The 21,169-nt window shown below is 36.6% G+C and overlaps 1 protein-coding gene across 3 annotated transcripts in view; it reads left to right on the forward strand.

Moving 5' to 3' along the window:
• Window positions 1-21,169, forward strand: part of LOC114476186 (calcium/calmodulin-dependent protein kinase kinase 1-like) — a 134,190-nt gene that overhangs the window by 42,457 nt on the left and 70,564 nt on the right. For all 3 annotated transcript variants that reach the window (XR_003675542.1, XM_028467524.1, XM_028467525.1), the window contains exon 2: window positions 5,767-6,173. Coding sequence is in view for 2 of the 3 variants with exons in the window: in XM_028467524.1 (XP_028323325.1) it covers window positions 5,856-6,173 (318 nt within the window). In the remaining variant the exon portion in view is untranslated. The remainder of the gene's footprint in view (window positions 1-5,766; window positions 6,174-21,169) is intronic.

Raw genomic sequence — 21,169 nt, forward strand, 5'->3', positions numbered from 1 at the left:
TGGAGGCAGGGCAAGAGAGCAGCGTGGAGGGAGGGATCTGAGAGTCATGGACTGCACCTTTAATGTCTCTCATGTTGGACTTGTCTTTTATTTTGAAAGAAACATGTCTTTTGACAGGCATGCTGTGAAATGCATGTGAATTGCACAGGAAAACTTATAGATTTATGTTTTAAAAAAGATTATATGATGTGTTTTGAACAGCTATTTTTGAAAAACTAAATTTGGTGGTTGAATTCTAAAAGAAAAAGATTGTGATTTAATGACTGTGGCAAAATGTGGGTCACAGGGTGAGACCAGTTAAGAACCCCTGATTTGGGATACATACAATATACACCCAGTGCTTTAGGGTATGTGCAATATATTACCAGGTAGTTTGCTCTCATAACACTGTACCACTGTATACATCATCTTAAAGGAGAAATGATGTGATAAAATGTGTTAACTTTTTGACAGCTAAAATATAAAACTATTGAATTGTGATTTGTAAAATAGTGAGTGAATTCTTTTCTGCCTGAACAAACCTGAGTTTGTGGTGGTAAATCTTTCCTGTCCTGTACTGTGTGTGACTTTTTGCTTGTTTCTGTTTGTGAGAGCGTAAACCTCCGTAAATAACCAAATCTCCTCTTTTGTCAGATATAGTCAGTAATCTGGATCAATGATGCTGATCATGGCACCATGATCATTCACACTGTAAAGGCCTGGAAGAAATGTATATCCTAATTAATACCCATACAGTAGGTCCATCTGTATGGGCAACCCTATGTTTTTGTAAAATTGTGCTGAAATAGGTAATCCAGATCTGATTCAGAACAACTTGACAAAACTGAGCCAAAACATATGAGTTTTTGAAATTTGGCTAATGAGGGAAAGAGATTTTTCCATTTTTCATACTGATCCAGAATCAGTATATTCATCTGGATCTTTTCCAAAAGAAGTTTCCATGGCCTAAGGTCTATCTTTGGTTAAAATGTTGTCAAAAAAGTACTTTTGACATAAACTGGTGAAAATATGATCTCCTTGATGAAAATAACATCACCATTACTCATGGAAAAATTGCGATGAAATGCGTGAAATTTCAGATCTGATCCAGAAACTCTGTGAGGTAATTGAGGAAACAACCTGACCTACACTAACGGTGTCAAATTTCATAAAGAGCGGTCAATTGTGAACCGAGATATGAGTTTTTGAAATTTCACGAATGATCATAGATAGACTAATACAGAATCAGTTTATTAATCTGGATTCCTTTCTAAACTTAAAGGGTCCATGTTACACTAAATCAGCTTTTCTGTGCTTTAAACATCAAAGTTCTATTAGGGCTTCATGTCGAAAGTGTTTATTTCATTGATTCCCTCAATCGTTAGTTAGAGAGTGATTTGCTCCTTTCTTACATCTCGCTCCAATTTGATGACACGTTCCCACTTTGATGACAAATTTGACGTGACAATTTTCACTGAGCTGGAGAAGCCACGCCTCCAGGGAGCTCTCTGTCGTGATTGACATGTAAACAGACACTCCCACGAAGGTGAGCATTTCAGCGTCCTTCGCGCAGTGCTATGTATGTATTTTCTACAGTCTATGTTGTACCGGCAAACGCCCCGCCCCCACGCTCTGTCTCGTGTGTATAAAGCAGCATGAGCTCATCTACGGAGTGGGTGGGAGGAGGGCGGGCCGTCCTCTGGTCCTACTTCACTGTGCGGGGAGGAGGAAGTCAGTGTCCCGTCTATAGACACGCCCACTCATGAATGTTTGTGTAGAGTTGCTCAGAAAGTGACTTTTCAGAGGTTAAACCTCTGGAAAACAGGCGAGTTTGGGAAAATAAACCTCAAATACTATGTTTTTGGGGTTCTTAGAACAAATGAGATGGGTGAAAAATAGCATGATATGGACCTTTAAAGGAGTCTTTCATGGTGTAAGGTCTATCTTTGGTTAATATTTTGTCCAAATCTGTTGAGTAGTTCTGATGTAATTCTGCTAACAGACAAACAAACAAATAAATAGACACCAGGGATAATATGACCTCCTATAGGTGGAGGTAATAAAGAAAAAGTGTCCCTTTAATGTTGTGTTTTCAGAGGCAGTTTTTTTTAAAGTTGCAGCTCACAATGTTGTAAATCTAGCAAGAGTTTGAAACCTTCTAGGTGTAGTAACACAATATATTTATGATTAGTCACAGCCTCACAGCTGGTGTCATGTTGCACCATTCTCTCCAACACATCGATCACATGGTTTTTAAAAGGTTGAAGGTTGTAAGTCATACGAATGTCTGCAGGTCTCACCCCCCAATAGTTAAAACTATTTAGCAATAGAAAGAAAAACCTTGCCTCCCCACACTGAGAAATCACTTTGAAACATTTCTCTCCTTTTGTTTGATCAGCGTTGGATGAACATCCAGACAACTACCGTATTTATGTATTTATTTATTTATTTATTTATGTATCTATCAAAACAGATGCTGCTCATGTTCTTTTGTGTCGTTTTCTGCCACTTCACTTTGCTTTCACTGATTTAATCCATAACGGTTTGCTTTCACAGACAATGTCCTGCAGCTGTTGTGTCACAATTACCCTTTTCACATCTATATGTTCATGGACTGTAGGCGTTTGTCATGTTGGAAACAGTCACATCAGTAATTTGTCATTTTGCATTTTGTTTTTTCCAAGATTAATCATTTTAGTCCCATCTTCATGCAACAGTATCCAGGCTTAAACTTTAAAGGGGACATATCATGCTAAATCCACTTTTTTAGCCCTTCAATGCATTTTGATGTATTTTTAGATTGTTTAGAAGCACAGAAAAGTTCAAATTAATCTCTTCAGGTTCTCCGTTGATATCTTTATATTCTGTTTTGGTCATATTTTTCAATCTGTTGCGATTTTTTGATTCTCTAGTACGTTTTTTGAACAATAACTTCAGCGGAACTGCCAAATTAGGACATCGACTCCACGATTTTTATTTCTCGCTTTTATTTTGTAGTCCAAGCTCCAGGATGCAGAAGTTACGAGAGGATAAGTCGAAATGTTGGGTTGTTGGATGTAGTAACCCACACGCTTCATTACACCGTCTCCCAGCATCAGAACCTTTTCAAAGTGCCTGGTTGAGTTTTATATTTCACATAAATGTACCCACATCTGTGGGTAAGGTCATTTTTGTGTGCGCGCAGCACTTCAAGGATGACTGCTTCATCAACCTCCACCAGTATAAAGAAGGATTTGCTGAAAGACTTTGTCTGATTGAGGGTTCAATTCCTTCTATCTTTGGAGACGACAAACAGAGCACTTCGGTAAGCTGTAAATAACGCTAAAAAGTGTGATGATAAGACGTCCCTGTCATTGTTTTGTTAGCATTAGCAGTTGCACCGTCTTCATATGTTAGCGCTGTGTGCTCATTTAGATCCTTGATGATATGGCCTACGTGGTTTAATTTAAGTCTAAAGTTTTCATTAGTCATTTCATTTTGCCGTTTTTGTCTCCGAAAAGACTGTATTAAAATGCATTTCGTGATGTTAGCTTGGCGCTAGCGTTAGCTCGGTGCTTGTGTTAGCGCACTTGTTAGGGTTCTGCAGGTTCATCATCTTCATTTTCATCTCGCTCCGCCGGGTCAGACTCTGGCTCCAACATGTAAAGCTGGATGGACAAGTCTTCTGTTGTTGACATTGTGTAAATAACGTGTGAATAAACTTTCTCTGCGCCGCTACATACAGTAGCCGTATCTCTTCTATCAAACTACAAAAATGGCCGAGCAGGGTGGAGTTGAACCTGGAGAGGGGGCGGGGTATGAAGTGTCTCATTTGCATTTAAAGAGACCGCACCACAACGAGTTGCTCTTAGAAGCACATCAGAAAAGGGGTAGAAAAGGGGTGGAGCTATAATAATCAGGAATTCAGACCCAAGCATTGCAGTTCCACTTTATATAGACCACAACTGTGTGATTTATATGTAAAAAGGAAGGATTTAAAACCATGATATGTCCCCTTTAATGTTATTCTTATGACGTTGTTTCTTTGTGTTTTAGTCATGAAGCCATCTATAAGGGGGAATAAAGGGGAGAACTTTTTAGGGCCTGAATCTGAGATAAATGCATTTATTTATTGATCTGAATAATATCCACTGTTATCCAGGAAGTTTATTATAGTATGTAGTCATCTTAAAAATGAAAATCCTCGTTTTAATTGGAAATAAAATGGGTTAAAAGTAGGGGTGTGAAAAAAAATCTGTTTCAAGATATATCGCAATTTTTTGGGTGTTGATTTTAAATTAATTTTTTTAATCGACTTTTTTATTTAAAATTGTTTTTAAAAAATCTATTTTTTTAAAAAAAAATTAATTAAAAAAATATATTTTTTAATATATTTAACCTATATTTTTGTGTATTTATGCAATATTTCAGTGGTTGCAAATGCTTTCAATGTGTTCCAATGGTTTTTTGATGCACTTGATTTTATGATGGCAGTGTGTAATGCCTGCAATATTTATGTATGCACAGACATTTTATTTTCATAGACTCTGTTCAGATCAGTGTTTAAACTGACACCATTGGATCAATTCTAATTTTTTCTTTTTTATGTATACATTATCAGTAACTCAGTGTGATTTATCCTAATGTTCTCACTTGCAGTTGTTCCAATGCCGTCATCATGTTGTCATGGTTACTTTGAGACTTCTACACAGTAGTTTCATTGAAAAGAAACTTGTTGCACTTCATTTTATGATGGCAGCGTCTAACACTGTATTTTCTTTTTTTCCAGTGAAAATGTGCAAAAACACTAATAATAAATAATAAATATGATGTCAATTTGTCCTCTGAATGATCAATATGTGTTCTGATGAACATATACAGCAACTTGATTTTTCATCTCTACGTTTAATTTTGATAACTGGGTAGAATATCGTGATATATCGTATTGTGACCCAAGTATTGAGATACGTATCGTATTGCAACATCCTTGCCCATACACATCCCTGGTTAAAAGTATCAATAATGGAACAATTAGATTAAATTGGCAAAAATAAACCAGCAATATGGTGAAATGATGTTAAAAGTGACAATAGTGGGTCGACATATGCAACATTAGGTGGAAAAGTGGTGGAAAGAGTTTTTAAGGGCTGAAAATGTCTTGAAAGTGAAAAAATGTGCAGAAAAGGCCTTGACATTTGATGGAGAAGTGGCATCAATTGGAGAAATGTAGCAAAAATACAATAAAAGGACCAAAATATGGCAAGAAAAAGTGATGAAAATAGGTTAAAATATGGCAAGTTTGCTGTAGTTGTAGAAAAATGTGCAGGCATCTGGTGACCCCCTCCCAGTGTCTCGAGGACTCAAATGGGGTCCTGACCCCAAGATTGAGAACCCTTGGTCTACGTGACTGAACATCCCACAATGCAGTGCGTGAAGCTTTTCCAAAAAATGTCAGTAAGAGAGTGTTTCAAACTTTTATATGTATATTTTTTTAAGCAAATTATCTTGGATTTATTGATATGACGCCTAAACTTTGTCTTATCTGGTAGAAAATGATAAAATAATACAGCTCCAAATACAAGTTGTACTTCTGCTTCTTTAAAGATGAAATGTGGCATTAGCATCTGATAAACACTCATGTACAGACATTTTAATGAACAGTATGTAAATAAAAATCAGGTAAATGTTTCGAGCTCTGTATTGTGATTGTAACGTGCTGCTGATCACTTTGAGTTGTGTAACTTTCTGTGTTTCTCCTCCTCACATGAGTTTTTCTTTGTGTGTTTTTCATGAACATTCCCACCACAGGCTGGCCCAGTTCAACTTGATGCTGGTGGGCATCCCACAGTCCTCCCACTGCCATCTGCTCCCACCCACCTCCCTCATCCCCAGCCGTCATGGCTATGAGCAGCGACCCCGGCTGTGAGAGGCTGGACCCCGGCTCGCCCACACCAACCAGGGGCCTCGCCGACATCATGGCCGCCATGACCACGAAGGACTCAGGCGACCCAGGTGTGAACGGCTCTCAGCAGGACGGGGCCAAAGCCAAGAAGACCCGGCCCGTTCGGCCTCATCTGACAGGAAGGAAGCTGTCACTGCAGGAGAGAGGGACGTACCTCTCCTCTGGACCTGGGGGAGGGTACACACACGTCTCTCCTAGAGTGGCCCGCAAGCCCACAGTGGAGTGCAAGAGAGTGTCCATATCAGACTCTCAGGTAGGACTGGGCAATATATCTGTTTTTTCTTCTGTCGGTCGTTTACTCCTACTCTACGTTTTTTTCGATTTTGACAATTAAGCGATCAAAACGTTCAGAAAGTTCCCAAGATTTATACTTGTCCGTATTTAATTTATTACCTTTAAACTTTTTGCGTTATTACATTTTTTGTGAATAGTGGATAGCTTGTTAAGCTACAGGAGCTGCTCCACTTTTTACCCAAAAATCTTTGCAAAGAAATTATAAACCATTCAACCTTTAACATGTTCAGCTAATATGTTCAACCCATTTCAACCTTTTTTTAACCTTTTTCAACCTTTTCAACCCTGTTTTTTAACTCTCTATGATGTATTGTGTATCTCATGGCTTGAGGGGCCGCAACATAAACAGGGCGCCATGCAAAAACGATTTTCATAGTATTTATTAACACTAAGTTCTTAAAAAGTAGCAACAGAATCAAAAATAACAAAAGGAACTGGAGACCCTGGCCAAACGAAACAAAAGTAGGGAGAACGCTGGGTCAACCTTTTTCAACCCATTTCAACCTAATGCTAATGCTAGGCTAATGCTAATATTAGGTTAGTGCTAATGCTAATGCTAGGGTAGTGTTAATTTTAGGCTAATATTTGGCTAATGCTAAAGCTAGCTAATGCTAGGTTAATGCTAAAGCTAGCTAATGGTAAGTGACGAGGGCCAGCACCTGCATCCTCACTTGCAATTTCTTCAGGAAATGCAAATATTCTAGTGTATTTTGTATTAAAATACTAATTTTAAGAGTCGCTGCTTTCGCTACTTTTCAGAACAGCATGAAAAACAAAGTTACTGTAGATGGATTTCTGAGTGTGTACTAAATTAAACATTCCTCTAAACAAGCCACTAGGCTACTACAAGACTGTTGGGGTTAGAGTTAAAAAAAAAAATCGATTAGTTCTATTTTTTACTCTATTGAGATATGAGTTTTGGTGCACATATTCCACTCCTAGTCTCAGGTATGAAGTCCCATGTGATCACATAGTGTAGCTGAGAATCCGTAACGTTTCCCTCACGCTACTTCCTGCTGTTCTGTAATTTGAGGTGTGACAGCTGGTGTCACAGCAAAATGTCAGGTTGGAACAACGACGGGCGACGTCATCCTGCGGGGTTATCACCCCGTTCCTCTCACCCTGTCATTACTGTGTATGTGTAGTAAATGTTACACATGCCACTTTGCACCTTTGTGTGCAGACGTGTAGCATGATGCTGCATTAAGCTTTGGACAAAAGCTCTGTAGCATGTTTAACTCAGCCTTAAATGACCTGAAAATCAAATAGTTTATTGATTATATTTCTGTTTATGCTTTATTATTCAATGCATGTCAAATATGATGGATTATTTTAATAATAATAACACACAGCTAGAGACAACCTACAATGTAAAGATGCTGACATTACGCTGTCATTATTATTACATAACACCTGTCATTAGCATGAATAAGGTGTCATGAAGGCTGTCATTAAGTGTCGTTCATTACCCTAACCCCTAACCCTAATTAGGAGTAAACTCAAACTTAACCCTAACCCTATCTAACCCCTCACATCCCTCCATCTAACCCAAAAATAGCTCCAAAGGTGTCATAATTTAACAAAATGTGTCATAATTTAGCGAATGACACTAAATGACAGCCTTAATGACACTTTATTTATGCTAATGACAGATAATGATAGCGTAATGTCAGCCTTATGTATAAAACTTCAAGTAAAGATTTTTAATATTTGTGATTCATGAAATAACCCAAAGTTGGGAAAAAATGGTTTCATATCCCAATAATGAATAACCTTTACAGTGATGTTAATAGGTTTTAAATGCGGGACCCGCAGGTGGTGATTTGAGTGGGTCCATGGGAAATTCAATGGGTCCCCAATAAAAAAAAAAAATTCTTTCTTTCTATTTCTTAAATTGTAGTGTCAGAATCTCTTAATTAGCAGATATATTCACTTATGTTCAAAATGTATCTGAAATTAAACAAATACAATTTCAAATCTGAAAAGTTTATTGCACAGTGGCAGGTTATATTGCACTTTTGTAGCAACATAAAAGAGCACCAAAATAAATTACTAAAATTCAAATGGAAACAAAATGGTGTCTGTTGTACAAAAATAAATGATCAATAAAAATGCTGATTTTAACACAAACAAAACATTCTCATCACCATGACAGAGTCAAAAAATAAATTGTCACCAAAATCTTCTTGTCTGAACATCAACTAAATGAAATGAACTGAGTCAATCACTATGAAACTTAATGCACAAAATGTAACTTAACTAATGCAGTAAAAAGTCTGTTAGGGTTAGAAAAATAAAATCAGATATGATTGTGGTGTATTATAAGCAGCTAATAAACTGGCTGATTGTTGTTGTAGCGGCTAAACTAGCATGTACTCAAGGTGATCATGTCTGCACTGAGTTAATATGTAAAGGGGTCCACTGACGGCTAGGTTTCTTTTGCTAGTTACTGTGATTTTAAATATAAGTTGATGTTTACAATGTATCGTACCTAGCAACATCACTGCTTACTACTAAGAAGTTTCTATCTTTGACTTAGGGCCCTATAAAATCCGTTTTATTTTTTTTTCCAGATTTTGTTTTATTTTTTCCTAAATTCTGTTTTTTCCACTTTAATTTTTTTAATTCTGTTTTTTAAGAAATATTTTTCATTTTTTAAAGAAAATAATAGTTTTTAAATCCTGAGGAAACAAAATAAATAAGGGAGATACAATTAAAAGGTAGATATAAATTGTAGTGACATGGATTTATTCTGACTGATCCTTTTTGATTATTTATATGTCATATAAAGATGTATGAGAACAGCATTAATATCACCTGATTTCCTCTCAGGGATCAATGGTTTACTGAATCTGATCAGGTTTAATGATTAAGTTTTGATCAACTTAGTTTAAATGAACCTAATTTAAATGATCCTATCTTCTGTAGCTCTGATGAGATGTTGTTCGAATGTAATATTCTAATAACGTTGTTCCAACTGACTTTTTTTTTGTAAATCGAAAGTTCCCACTGAAACGTTTGTACTTGAGGTAGCTTGCTGACTGTGAATGTGTAGCTATAGACACGGACAAAAGGCTGGAATAAAAAGAACTAACAACACGGACTGAGTTATTCTTAGTTAACCAGACACAACAGTTTGAACACTGAGCAGGTGAAGATGATTTAAGATGATCACGTTTTCACAGAGCATCGCTGCTCTACACGAAACGAGCTTTCAGGGGGGAGGGCGGTGCACTTAATAAGTGGTCCCAGGAAACATTTAGAAATGAAATCTGCGTTAAATGGCTAGTTGTTGTTGTAGCGGCTAAACTAGCATGTACTCAAGGGGATCGTGTCTGCGCTGAGTTAATGCATAAAGGGATTCGCTGACGGTTACTGTGATTTTAAACATAGCTTGTTGTTCACAATGTGTCGTTTTTCATGGGAAAAATGAGGTGCGTCCCTGGGATGCATGGATAGTGGATTTACTGCGTCCTTTTAGATTGTTATGCATCAGGGACGCAGGACGCGTACCTCGCAACATCACTGCCTTTATACTATGAGTTAAACAGAGATTAGATTTTTTTTTTCTTACATTCCCACATGCAGTTATGGGCCAATTTGGATTTCAATAGCATGTCACCCAAGAACCAGTGGATAAATGTGACTAATCATTAGTGATGTGAACAGTCTATGTTCATAGCTCTAAGCTCATCTAATTACATGGAGCTGAGACATATGCTAAGTTGTTTACTGAAGAACCAAACATGTTCCAGACCCAAACACACACTAACTTTTTCTCAATTTTGAGGCTATGTCCACCAGATAGGATGTATAGCAAAACATTTTATATATTCTGAGAGAGTAGGTGGAGCTGTATTACTGTACCACATTTCAGTTTCATATGTGATGTAGTTCCTGAGATATTGGAAGATGAAAATGGAAGAAAATTCGACGCATTCATCCCTCACTAAATTGTCCATATCTCAAAAAGTATTCATCCAATCAAGCTAAAAAATTACAGTGTGACTTGAATAATCACAGAACAATTGGTAAAAAAAAAAAAGTGTGTCGATGTCCTGAATATTTGTTGAAATGACCCTGATCCAACTTCAGCGACGGTGGATGTTTCCAATGGCTGAATTCACCAGCTGTCCTCGTTCACTGAGCTGAGTAGATATTAGAAATGCAAGCAGGTCATTAGAATTGTACGTGGTATACTTGGACACATTCATGAATTTATTTCCAACATAATGAATAATTCAATAAGCCTATTTCAGGCGACCAGAGCTTTTATCGACTCATTGGCAATAAATGGCATCAGTGGGAAAAGCAAAAATGTGAACATTTAAAGCCATAAATGTCAATCCGAGACAGTGTTCATCAAATAAAAGAAATCTTTGTTTTCCATATGAACTATCAGAAGATTACCAAAGTTATTACTAAAAAATGAAGCAAATATATTGATTGATGTATGTGCATGTTCACCTTTAAGACCAAAAATAGTCCTTTTAAGTATTTACAATTTTTCCCCTTTTATTAATTTATTTTTTTTATATTTTAAATGGCATTATGTCCTCTCATGCAAAATATGTATATATGGGATATTATTATCGGCTGTACTTTTTGGCCCCATTAGCTCCCATTATAATACACGTCCTTTGATAAGCTGTCATCCTAATACGTTCTAATGCTTTTGACATGATAACTGAAATCAATAAATGTCCTTTCAAAATGCAAGGAAAATTAATAGCAATCTATGCTTTTACTCTGAAAATACCTGCCAATAAACAACTTAAATACAATGAAGATGATCTTGGTGAGTTGAGAGACTGATATAGAACCGTAGTGTCAATTCTGCATGTTTGTAAAATTCTTAAATATTTCACTTAGTAAGTCTTTTTTTTTAATGTTACATATTTTGTGTTTTTTCCCATTTAATAAAAAAATAGAAATTCCTGTTACAAAAAGAGCGTAAAAACAAACAAAAAAAGACTAAATATTCATGTTTGTATCTGAAGTTCTGAAGAACTAAAATAATCCTATTGTTAAAGTCAAATAAAACCTTTATGTATTCATGTATTGCTTCTATTACCACTTATATCTGTAGATCCTTGGGAGTTTGAAGGTTCATCTAATTTGAATGTGTTTTAATGGTTACGAAAGAGTTAATATCTAGTAATTACTAGTTATATATCTTAAGATGATTGATAAAGAGGGTTGTCTTGACTAATGAAAGAGTCTCATTTCTACCTCATTGTTCTATGGACCAATGAATGACAAACATTGCGTGTTGATAATGGAAGCAAACAAACTGCCATAAAAGAATCTGGTTGTGAATGCTGTTTCCTCCAATGACAACTACATTTACATTGGAAAAATATTTAAAGAGTAACTATCTGACCTGCCACTAGCCTTGATTATGGGCGGGGCTCCTGGAGCAGTTAAGGCACGCCCAGTCTATACTATAAAATCTTCAAAGAACAATCTATGCTATGCTAACTCGCTACTCAATAATTACTATAGCTCTTTATTCACAATTCTCACAACCCAACATACTCACCACAGATTGCAGAGTCCACAGGTGATAGTTCCTAGAGAAGGGGCGGAGCCAACAATGGGCAACAGTCAACAATGGGCAAATTAAGTCACAGAATCTTGTTCTCAGACAATAGCAAAAGTCAGTCGTAATAACTGGGTTTCAACCCATGGAGGGCAGTCACTCTGACATTTTACAACAAAACAGACCAAATTGAAATACTTTGACTAAAATGTTGAGAGTTGGACCAGAATCAATCAAAAGCAACACTTGATACTCAAATACATTTGTTTTGGGGAGAAAAAAGTGGGTTTAAGGTGTCCTTACAATTTAAATACCATTTTAAACAAATAGTGAGAAAAAAACCCTTTAAAATAATTAATTATGGTATTGGATTAATAACAAACAGATCTTGTAGTTTAGCTCATCAAAGGAAACCCTACTGTCTAAATACTGATTTTTAGTTAGCAGGTTAGTCATGTTGTGTGTTTAATGCTAGAAAACAGGAAGCTACATTAATTCTAGGGATGTCCCGATGCAACTTTTTCATTTCCGATATGATACCGATGGATACCGATATTGATCCGATATAAGCATGAATAGGGCCGGGACAACATTTCAACTTCAGCGATGCAAAAAATACGTTGACGCAAACTATGCACGCCGATGCGTTGTCCGACCAAAACAAGGATGGCGGCGCCAGAGAATAACTAACTCGAGTGGCTCCTCCATGTTTCAAAAGTACAAGGCAGTGAAAGCGCGCACTCGTTCGTCGAAGGTAGCTGTTCTGCGTAACCTTCGTCCTTGGCAGCAGTAGGAGCTCACGCACACACACACACACACACATAACTCTTAAGGTAAAAGGAAAGTTTATTTTTTGTTTGAAAAGCACTTTCTGTATTAGCATTTGACATTTTCAGTTTAAGAAAAATGAGTGGCAGTGTATTATTTTAAGTTATTTTCATGTGAATGAAGAATTAAAAAGATGCACTTTTTCAGTAAGGTAGTCACATGTGTTTATAACATAAATCTTAAATTCTGTTGGTTCAGGAAGGACACCATGACAGGCTGCTGGCTCCCACTGCCTTTTTATTTTTTTTATTGAATGTTACCTCTGACTCTGAATGCATTTAGTAATTTTATATTCTTCCTTGAACTTCATTTTGGAATTTTGAGTTGAAGAGCAATAAACATATATTGTAATGTTAAATAATTCAATTAATGGGGAGATAATTGAATCGAGTCAAATGGAATCGAACTGTAAAAAATTGTCGCTATATTAATTGTTTATCCCAGATCTAAGAATGAATCATACTTTTTAATAATGACTTATTTTGTAGTGTGGAATGTGATGTTACTCAAACAGAGGACAATAGTCAGCCATTTTTTATTAACCATTTGGTTACATACATCTTTACCCTCAACATAACATTTACAGTATTCTACAATTGAATAAAATAAATAAAAACATAAATTGTAAAAAAAAAAAAAATCGGAAATTTTAATTCGATATTTGTTTTCAGGCTGATATTGGACCGATATCCGATATCAAATCAGGACACCCCTAATTAATTCACTGAGCTTTTCTTTCAAAAAGCTTGAACAGCAACTCATAACCTTCACACCTTTTTTCTATAACAAAACCCCAAATATTATGAATAATTTGATAAAAGTATTTCTGCTGATAAGCTAAGCTAACGAGCCTGTAGCATTGGAGTGGTTTCTATTTCAGCTCTTCTATTGAATCTGAACAGTTCTCCTTTCAAACTCTTCTGATTACATGAGTGGTTTCCAACATTGATAATTATAATTCACTTTATTGCTTATATAATACATTCAACATGTTATTCCCTCAGAGCAGCAGTAGCTTACTGTCACTCTGGATGACTCGTAATCCTCCATTTCCTCTGTCCTTTTAGTGATTCTGTGTAAACATTAAAAATTCATGGTTTCTGCCAGGATGCAGGAAGTAAACCCTCTGAATTCCACAGACTGATGCTGTAGCCTCACAGACGTGTCATTGTTATTCCTATCAGAATACAGAGCAGTGAAGCAAAGAAAGGACTCGTGTACATTCCTGATCTCACCCCATCGACGGCACGTCAGAGGGAAAATACAGAGAAAGAAGTATTTTCTGTTAATTCACGTCATGTATCACACCTGAGGTTAACTGAATGAGAAGAAGAGAGAAACACTTTCAAATGCAGGTTTCTTCCCTCCTGTTAGTCTTTTCTGGGTAATTGCAAAATAGAGCTGCAAGCTAAACAAGGAAATACTGTCACAGTTGCTTCACAGTTCACGGGCATAAATCTGTACGATACAAGAATACAGAATATATTTTCATATATATAACTGGAAAAAATCCTTAGGTTCACATTTGGGATGTTGATCATGGAATTTAAAGGATGCAGTTTAGGGATGGGAATTGATAAGAATTTAGCGATTCGATTCCATTATCGATACTGCTTATCGATTCGATTCATTATCAATTCGATTCTTTATCGTTTCGATTATTTACCGATTCTCTTATCGATTCTCATTGGGTGAGGGAATTAAATAATACAAATGGATTTGTTTACTTAACTCTTTATATATTATCTTTGTCTTGCTGGAATATCAGCTCTTTTTTAATCCACCAGGTATAGAATGTTTTCATTGGATAATAATATATACAAAAGCGCTATATAAAATTGATGAATTATTATTATTACTACAACATAAGACACATTTTGGCTACAAACATTTGAGAATATTTACAGTGCTCCTTTTGAACTTGAACAACTTGATCCAAAACTAATTCAGACATAAAACAAATAATTCTTCTGTAAAAAAGAACATATTAACCAAAGTACAGCTGCACTTATTATGTTTTTACACAATAAAGCTTTAGTTTAGCCTTTGTTTACATTTCTATAAATGGACCTTCAGAGACGCCGTCCCCGTTGTTACATCAGCCGTGTTTGTGATTGTGTGCGCGTGTCCGTGTGTGTGTGTGTGAAAGAGCAAACTAAAGACAACGATCAGTACCAGTCCACCTCCCGTGTCTGATTATTTGTTATGAGGACATAAACTAGCGACGAGGTGTGTGTGTTGTTTTCAGAAGAAAAGTCCATGCAAGAAGCAACTTTTGCATGAGCGTACAAAACCCAGAAGTGAGTAGCGTAGCAACAGAGAAGCTACAAACACAGCACAGAGGACAGCACAGCTGTGGGTGGAGGAGGTAGATTCTCCGCGTTGGACAGCAAACAACTATATGGTGGGAGGAGCTTCACTTGGTGCTAGCATAAACACAGTATACAGGACCTGGAGGAGTTTATCGTTATGTATTTGCGACGTAAGAGGAACCGATAAGCGTAATTGAAATACAAGCAAACAAACGATTCTTAGGAATTGGATTACTGGGAATCGGTTCTCAGAATCTTTTTGAGAACTGGTTCTCGATTCCCATCCTTGATGCAGTTAGAGATGAACCTAAATAAAAATTCTTGGCAAAAACTGAAAATGAAAAAGGCAAGGCCAAAAACCAAAACACCAAAATTAATTATCATGCAAATTATTAGTCCCATTGCATTTGTGGGTATTATTGTGTACTAACCTCACTAAAATTAAAACATTGCAATTATTTAAATTGATGTTAATGTTTCAAAGAACGAATCAATTAAAAATATGAAATATTTCAATATGAAATTCCAACAATGCACAATATAAAATAAAATAATAAAATGTTTAACTTGACCCCACTCATACATTAAATAGTAACTAAACCGCTGAATACAAATGTATTTGGGTATGAAGTAGTGCTGCTGATTGATTCTGGTCCAACTCTCAACATTTTAGTATTTAAGTATTTACATTTGGCAGATTTAGTTGTAAAATGTCAGAGTGACTGCTAGGGGTGTTGAAAAAAATCGATTCGGCGATACAGTATATCGTGATTCTCGGATTGATTCAAAATGCATCCATATCAATTTTTTTAATTTTTAATTTTTTTTAAATTTTTTTTTTAATCTTTATTTAAAGGGGACATATCATGCTTTTAAATCCTTCCTTTTTACATATAAATCATACAGTTGTGGTCTATGTAAAGCGAAACTGCAATACTTCTGAATTCCTCATTATTATAGCTCCACCCCTTTTCTACCCCTTTTCTGATGTGCTTCTGAGAGCAACTCGTTTTGGTGCGGTCTCTTTAAATGCAAATGAGACACTTCATACCCCGCCCCCTCTCCAGGTTGCAGAGGTGACACTCGGTTCAACTCCACCCTGTTCGGCCATTTTTGTAGTTTGATAGAAGAGATACGGTTATGTAGCAGCGCATAAACTTTTTATTCACACGTTATTTACAAAATGTCAACAACAGAAGACTTGTCCATCCAGCTTTACATGTTTGAGCCAGAGTCTGACCCAGCGGAGCGAGATGAAAATGAAGATGATGAACCTGCAGAACCCTAACAAGTGAGCTAACACAAGCGCCGAGCTAACGCTAGCGCCAAGCTAACGTCACGAAATGCATTTTAATACAGTCTTTTCAAAGACAAAAACGGCAAAATGAAATGACTAATGAAAACTTTAGACTTAAATTAAATCACGTAGGCCATATCATCAAGGATCCAAAAAGAGCACACAGCGCTAACATATGAAGTCTGAAGACGGTGCAACTGCTAATGCTAACAAAACAATGACAGGGACGTCTTATCATCACACTTTTTAGCGTTATTTACAGCTTACCGAAGTGCTCTGTTCGTCGTCTCCAAAGATAGGAGGAATTGAACCCTCAATCAGACAAAGTCTTTCGGCAAATCCTTCTTTATACTGGTGGAGGTTGATGAAGCAGTCATCCTTGAAGTGCTTCGCGCACACAAAAATGACCTTACCCACAGATGTGGGTACATTTCCGTGAAAAATAAAACTCAACCAGGCACTTTGAAAAGGTTCTGATGCTGGGAGACGGTGTAATGAAGCATGTGGGTTACTACATCCAACAACCCAACATTTTGATTTATCCTCTCGTATCTTCGACATCCTTGAGCTTGGACTACAAAATAAAAGCGAGAAATAAAAATGGCGGATTGCTCGAAGTGTTGGACCTGGAGTCGAAGTCCTAATTTTGCAGTTCCGCTGCAAATACTGTGACGTTATTGTTCAATAAACATGATAGAGAATAGAAAAATCGAAACAGATTGAAAAATATGACCAAAACAGAATATAAAGATATCTACGGAGCACCTGGAGAGACTAATTTGAACTTTTCTGTACTTCTAAACACTCTAAATATACAGCAAAATGCATTTAAGGTCTAAAAAAGTGGATTTAGCATGATATGTTCCCTTTAACCAGGAAAGTCTTTTCCACTGCAGGAGACATTGTAACTACACAAAGAAGTGCTGAAACATGGGCATGTTGACCAGCTTGTGTTTTATCAATAAAATCTAAAAAGAAAGTACTAACTTTCTGCATTTATTTGTTGTTCTAGACACATACCTCAGTTAAGTTGCACTAAAGTCTAAGTTGGTGTAAAACCCACAGGCAGTTTGTACATTATTGTTTTATTTTAAGTTGTTGACACATGGCATGTTAAAGCCAATGTTTTGAGTGTAAAATATGCCAATAAAATATAATTCATACATAATGTTCTCATGAAGGTGTACACATTTACTGATTTACATATATATATAATACTTGCAATAATTGCCTTTTACTTGAATATTGGGATATATCATACCGTATCGTATTGTTACCTTTGTATCAGGATACGAATTGTATTGCCAGATGGCAGGTAATACACGCCCCTAGTAAATGCCCTCTTTGGGTTGAAACCCGGATATTACGATTGATTTTTGCTGTTGGCTGCAAACAAGATCATGTGATGTTTTGAGACCATCTTGAGTCACAAACAAGCACTGTTTAGCCCCGCCCCTTTTATAAAAACTAGAGTTGGTTGGATTGAGAGAAGAGTGAATGTAGAGGTATATTAAGTACCGATTGGCTAGTTAGCATAGCATAGATTGGTCATTGGAGATTTTATAATATAAACTGCTCCAACAGCCCCGCCCATAATCAAGGCTTTTTTTTAATTTCCCACCTAGTGGCAGGTCAGGAGAAAGCAGGGGTTTAGTTACTTTTTAAATAATAATAATGTACTGGCCTATAACTGACTGGGCTGCTGGAAGAGAGTCAAATTAAACATGTTCTCTCTACACAAAGTGCATGTGCGTCTCCAAGATTGCATTGTGCATCATTTCTTGTGCGCGCTGCTTTAATCCCATCCAAGTAATGATCTTTATATCGTAGACAAGTGACCATTGTGATGTAGTAAAGAGGATGTTTGTGAAACGTGTGCCGACGGACTCTGAAACCAGATGAATGCTGCTGATACGTAGCCATTCAGCACAGAGCATGGCTGCGAGATGTAACTAACTACAGTGTCTAAGTGACACAGAAACATAAAACACACTGACGTGCTCCGTCGCCTCTGTTAAGAAAACACTTGATGATTTGAAATACAGCTGCTCCGTAAGTCTGCGTGTGCTCGGACCGATCGCGTCATCAAAACATCCTGTTTCGTTTTACTTTTTTCGTTGGAAATATAGTATTGAAAATCAAAAATGCACTTTTGGGCCATTTTCGGCCTAAAATCTTTGGTGGCCGGAATTTCAGTTCATCACAAGTTGCAGTATACTGTTGATAGGAATAACAATGTATCAACAGTATCAACACCTACAGGTGTAGTGCAGTGTAGGGAACAACTACAATGGTGCAAAATCCAAACGCAATGCAAAACAATGCAATCAAAAGTTGTGGATGATGTTATTTTGGCTTCAACTTCCGGGTGGATCATCTTAACTATTGGTCCTCCTAATTGTCAATCATTCTGATATGTTTACGTAAGGCCAAAGTACGTGCTCGTGCTCATGCCCGGTGCGCGTGGAGTCCTTTGAAAATGGATTTTTACTTACCGGTGGCGAGTCTGACATAGTGGGAAAAACATGCAAATTTTCTTCTGGAAGGTAAGCCTGTATGAGCGATGCCGACTCCAACTTGTAAACAGAGCTGTGCACGAGGAAAATTGGGCTCGTGCACAGCTCTCAGAGAGCACAACGAGAAAGCGTTTCTCTTCTAAACTTTGGGAAAATCATCCTCTATACCTTTAGTGTTAGCTGTGCTGTGTGAGCAGCATATTCTTCCTAATGTTTGTTTATAGGGATGTAACGATTAATCGCAAGGCAGTTAAAAATCGATTCATAGGTATCACGGTTGATATCGATTTTCTGAAAATTGAATCGCAGTACTTTTTTTATCCACAAGTGTAGGCGGAGGGCGGAGTCTGCTAATACTTTTTTTCTGGCCGCCTTCTACTCTCAAATATGTTAATAAATGATTAATTACCCCTTTAGCACCGACAGAATATCTGTAATATTACTTGAATACCTGTAAAAGTCACGTTTTTCTATTAGCTCTGTCTGCTAGCATAGCTTCTCTTCTTCACTGCAAGATATCTGTATGTCAACCGACCACTGTGTTACCAGCGCCCTCTGCTGGTTCAAACAAATATGACGTAAATCAGCGCAATGACGGTTTTTTTTTTAAAGTCCAATTGTTAAGGCACAAAATACATTTTCAGTTGCACTTTTAAAAAGAAAAATAACTATTATGTAGTTTTGCATTGTTTATTATAGAACCAGGATTTAAATTAATAGGCTTCATTTTCATTTGTATTATTCCTTTATTTATTTCATTCAAGATTTATTTTTAGTTAAATTGCATTGTTTTGAATAGTTTATCCAGGAATTCTTTTGACAATGAAAAATAAAAGGAAAATAGTACAGTATTTTCTACTTTTTTTCCCAAAAAAAAAAAATTGTCTACAGTCCCATTTTGTAAAATAAATCGTGAGAGAATCGTATCGTGAACCCAGTACCGTGAATCGAATCGTATCGGGAGTTGAGTGAATCGTTACATCCCTATTTGTTTAACATGGGGTTGAATGATGGAGGTCACTCCACTCCCTTACCTTTTTGTGGAAAGGACAACATGAAAGTTGGTCACAGCCATCACACACTCAATGGTTCCTGTTCTAATACCTAATGTCCTTCATTGCCTTTTTTAAAAAATTATTTAAAAAAGCTGGGGTTTCCATGGATACGGTCGATGTTCACGGAAATAAAAGGAAAAGTGCTGACAATCGTCTAAAGTATCTGCATTACAAAAAAACTAGGAGAAAGCGAGGAGTTTTCTGCTTTGTTAAGCAATATACACTTGTTTTTTTTGGGAGGTAAATTATTTTTCCTGAAAACAATGTTAGGAAATATCAGGCACGGACATGTTTTTTTCCCAAATGTGCCCAACTGTTTGTGCATTTAGTAACAGAATTCATACTTCACAATAAACTGTTTAAAATATCATTAAATCACGACAAACTAAAAACTAATTAAGGTTGGAAACAAAGCGTGTAACATTTCCCATTAGTTTAATTTTGGGGGGTCGTTTTATTAGAAATACTAGCACTAATAATACTTCTGAAACTCTTTCATTTCCTCTTTCATATATTAGTGTTCAATTTGCATTTCAGCTCTGCAGAGTTCCTTTTTTCATGCACGCAAACTGATTTTTTCTCCTCCACTCTTTGAATGGCTGTAATGCTCAGTTAAATGCCCAGAAACTACCTTGATAAAATGTTTCTTCACACCAACAGATATAGAGTTATACAGATATGTGGTGAATAGTTGAGCTCTGTTTGAATGTTTTTCCATGACTTGCTGTTTGTGGCTAAAGGCTGAATGTGCTCGTTATTCCCTCCTAATGCTTTGTCATTGATTTCAGACCGCACACTAGCAGTGATCCATACTGTAGGTAATGGACTGATATTGAACAGTTGGAGGGAGGTAGCTGTGGTGGTCCTGGAGGTTGTTTCAGACCTCTCCTTGATTTAACCCTTTAAACTCTGTCTGCTTGATGGCAGATTTCAGGCTGTTTGTATTCATATTTTAGCTCCATGCACAGCGGTGAAGGTCTGAGTTACTGTAACTCCTGAGGTTTCTGTGTTTCTCTAAGATAGTGGTTCTCAAATGTTTTTGGCTCAAGTCCTCCCTTCTCTCTTATTTCTGAATCCAAGTCCCTCCTTTGTCCGACTACTGAAAACTATTTAAAAACAACCATAGATCATAATGATGGAATGAATGAGTGATTGCACACATTTTAAATAATCTCATTTTGTAAATAAGTGTGTTACAACAGTATTTGTTCTTCAAACAACAGGAAAAAGAGAGAATCTTCAAAAACCAAATACTTCAACAAAGTGTTTTGGTTTTGGTTTTTCACCTTCACTTCCTGCTCAGTCATATAGGCCTCAGGCTCCGCCTCCTCAATCTCTGCCTTTCATTTTTTTTTTTAAACAAAACTGAACCCTTTATAATTACAATTAAATAAGAATTTAACAA

This window comes from Gouania willdenowi, chromosome 14 (genome assembly GCF_900634775.1).
Source record: "Gouania willdenowi chromosome 14, fGouWil2.1, whole genome shotgun sequence".
Classification (NCBI taxonomy): Eukaryota; Metazoa; Chordata; class Actinopteri; order Blenniiformes; family Gobiesocidae; genus Gouania; species Gouania willdenowi.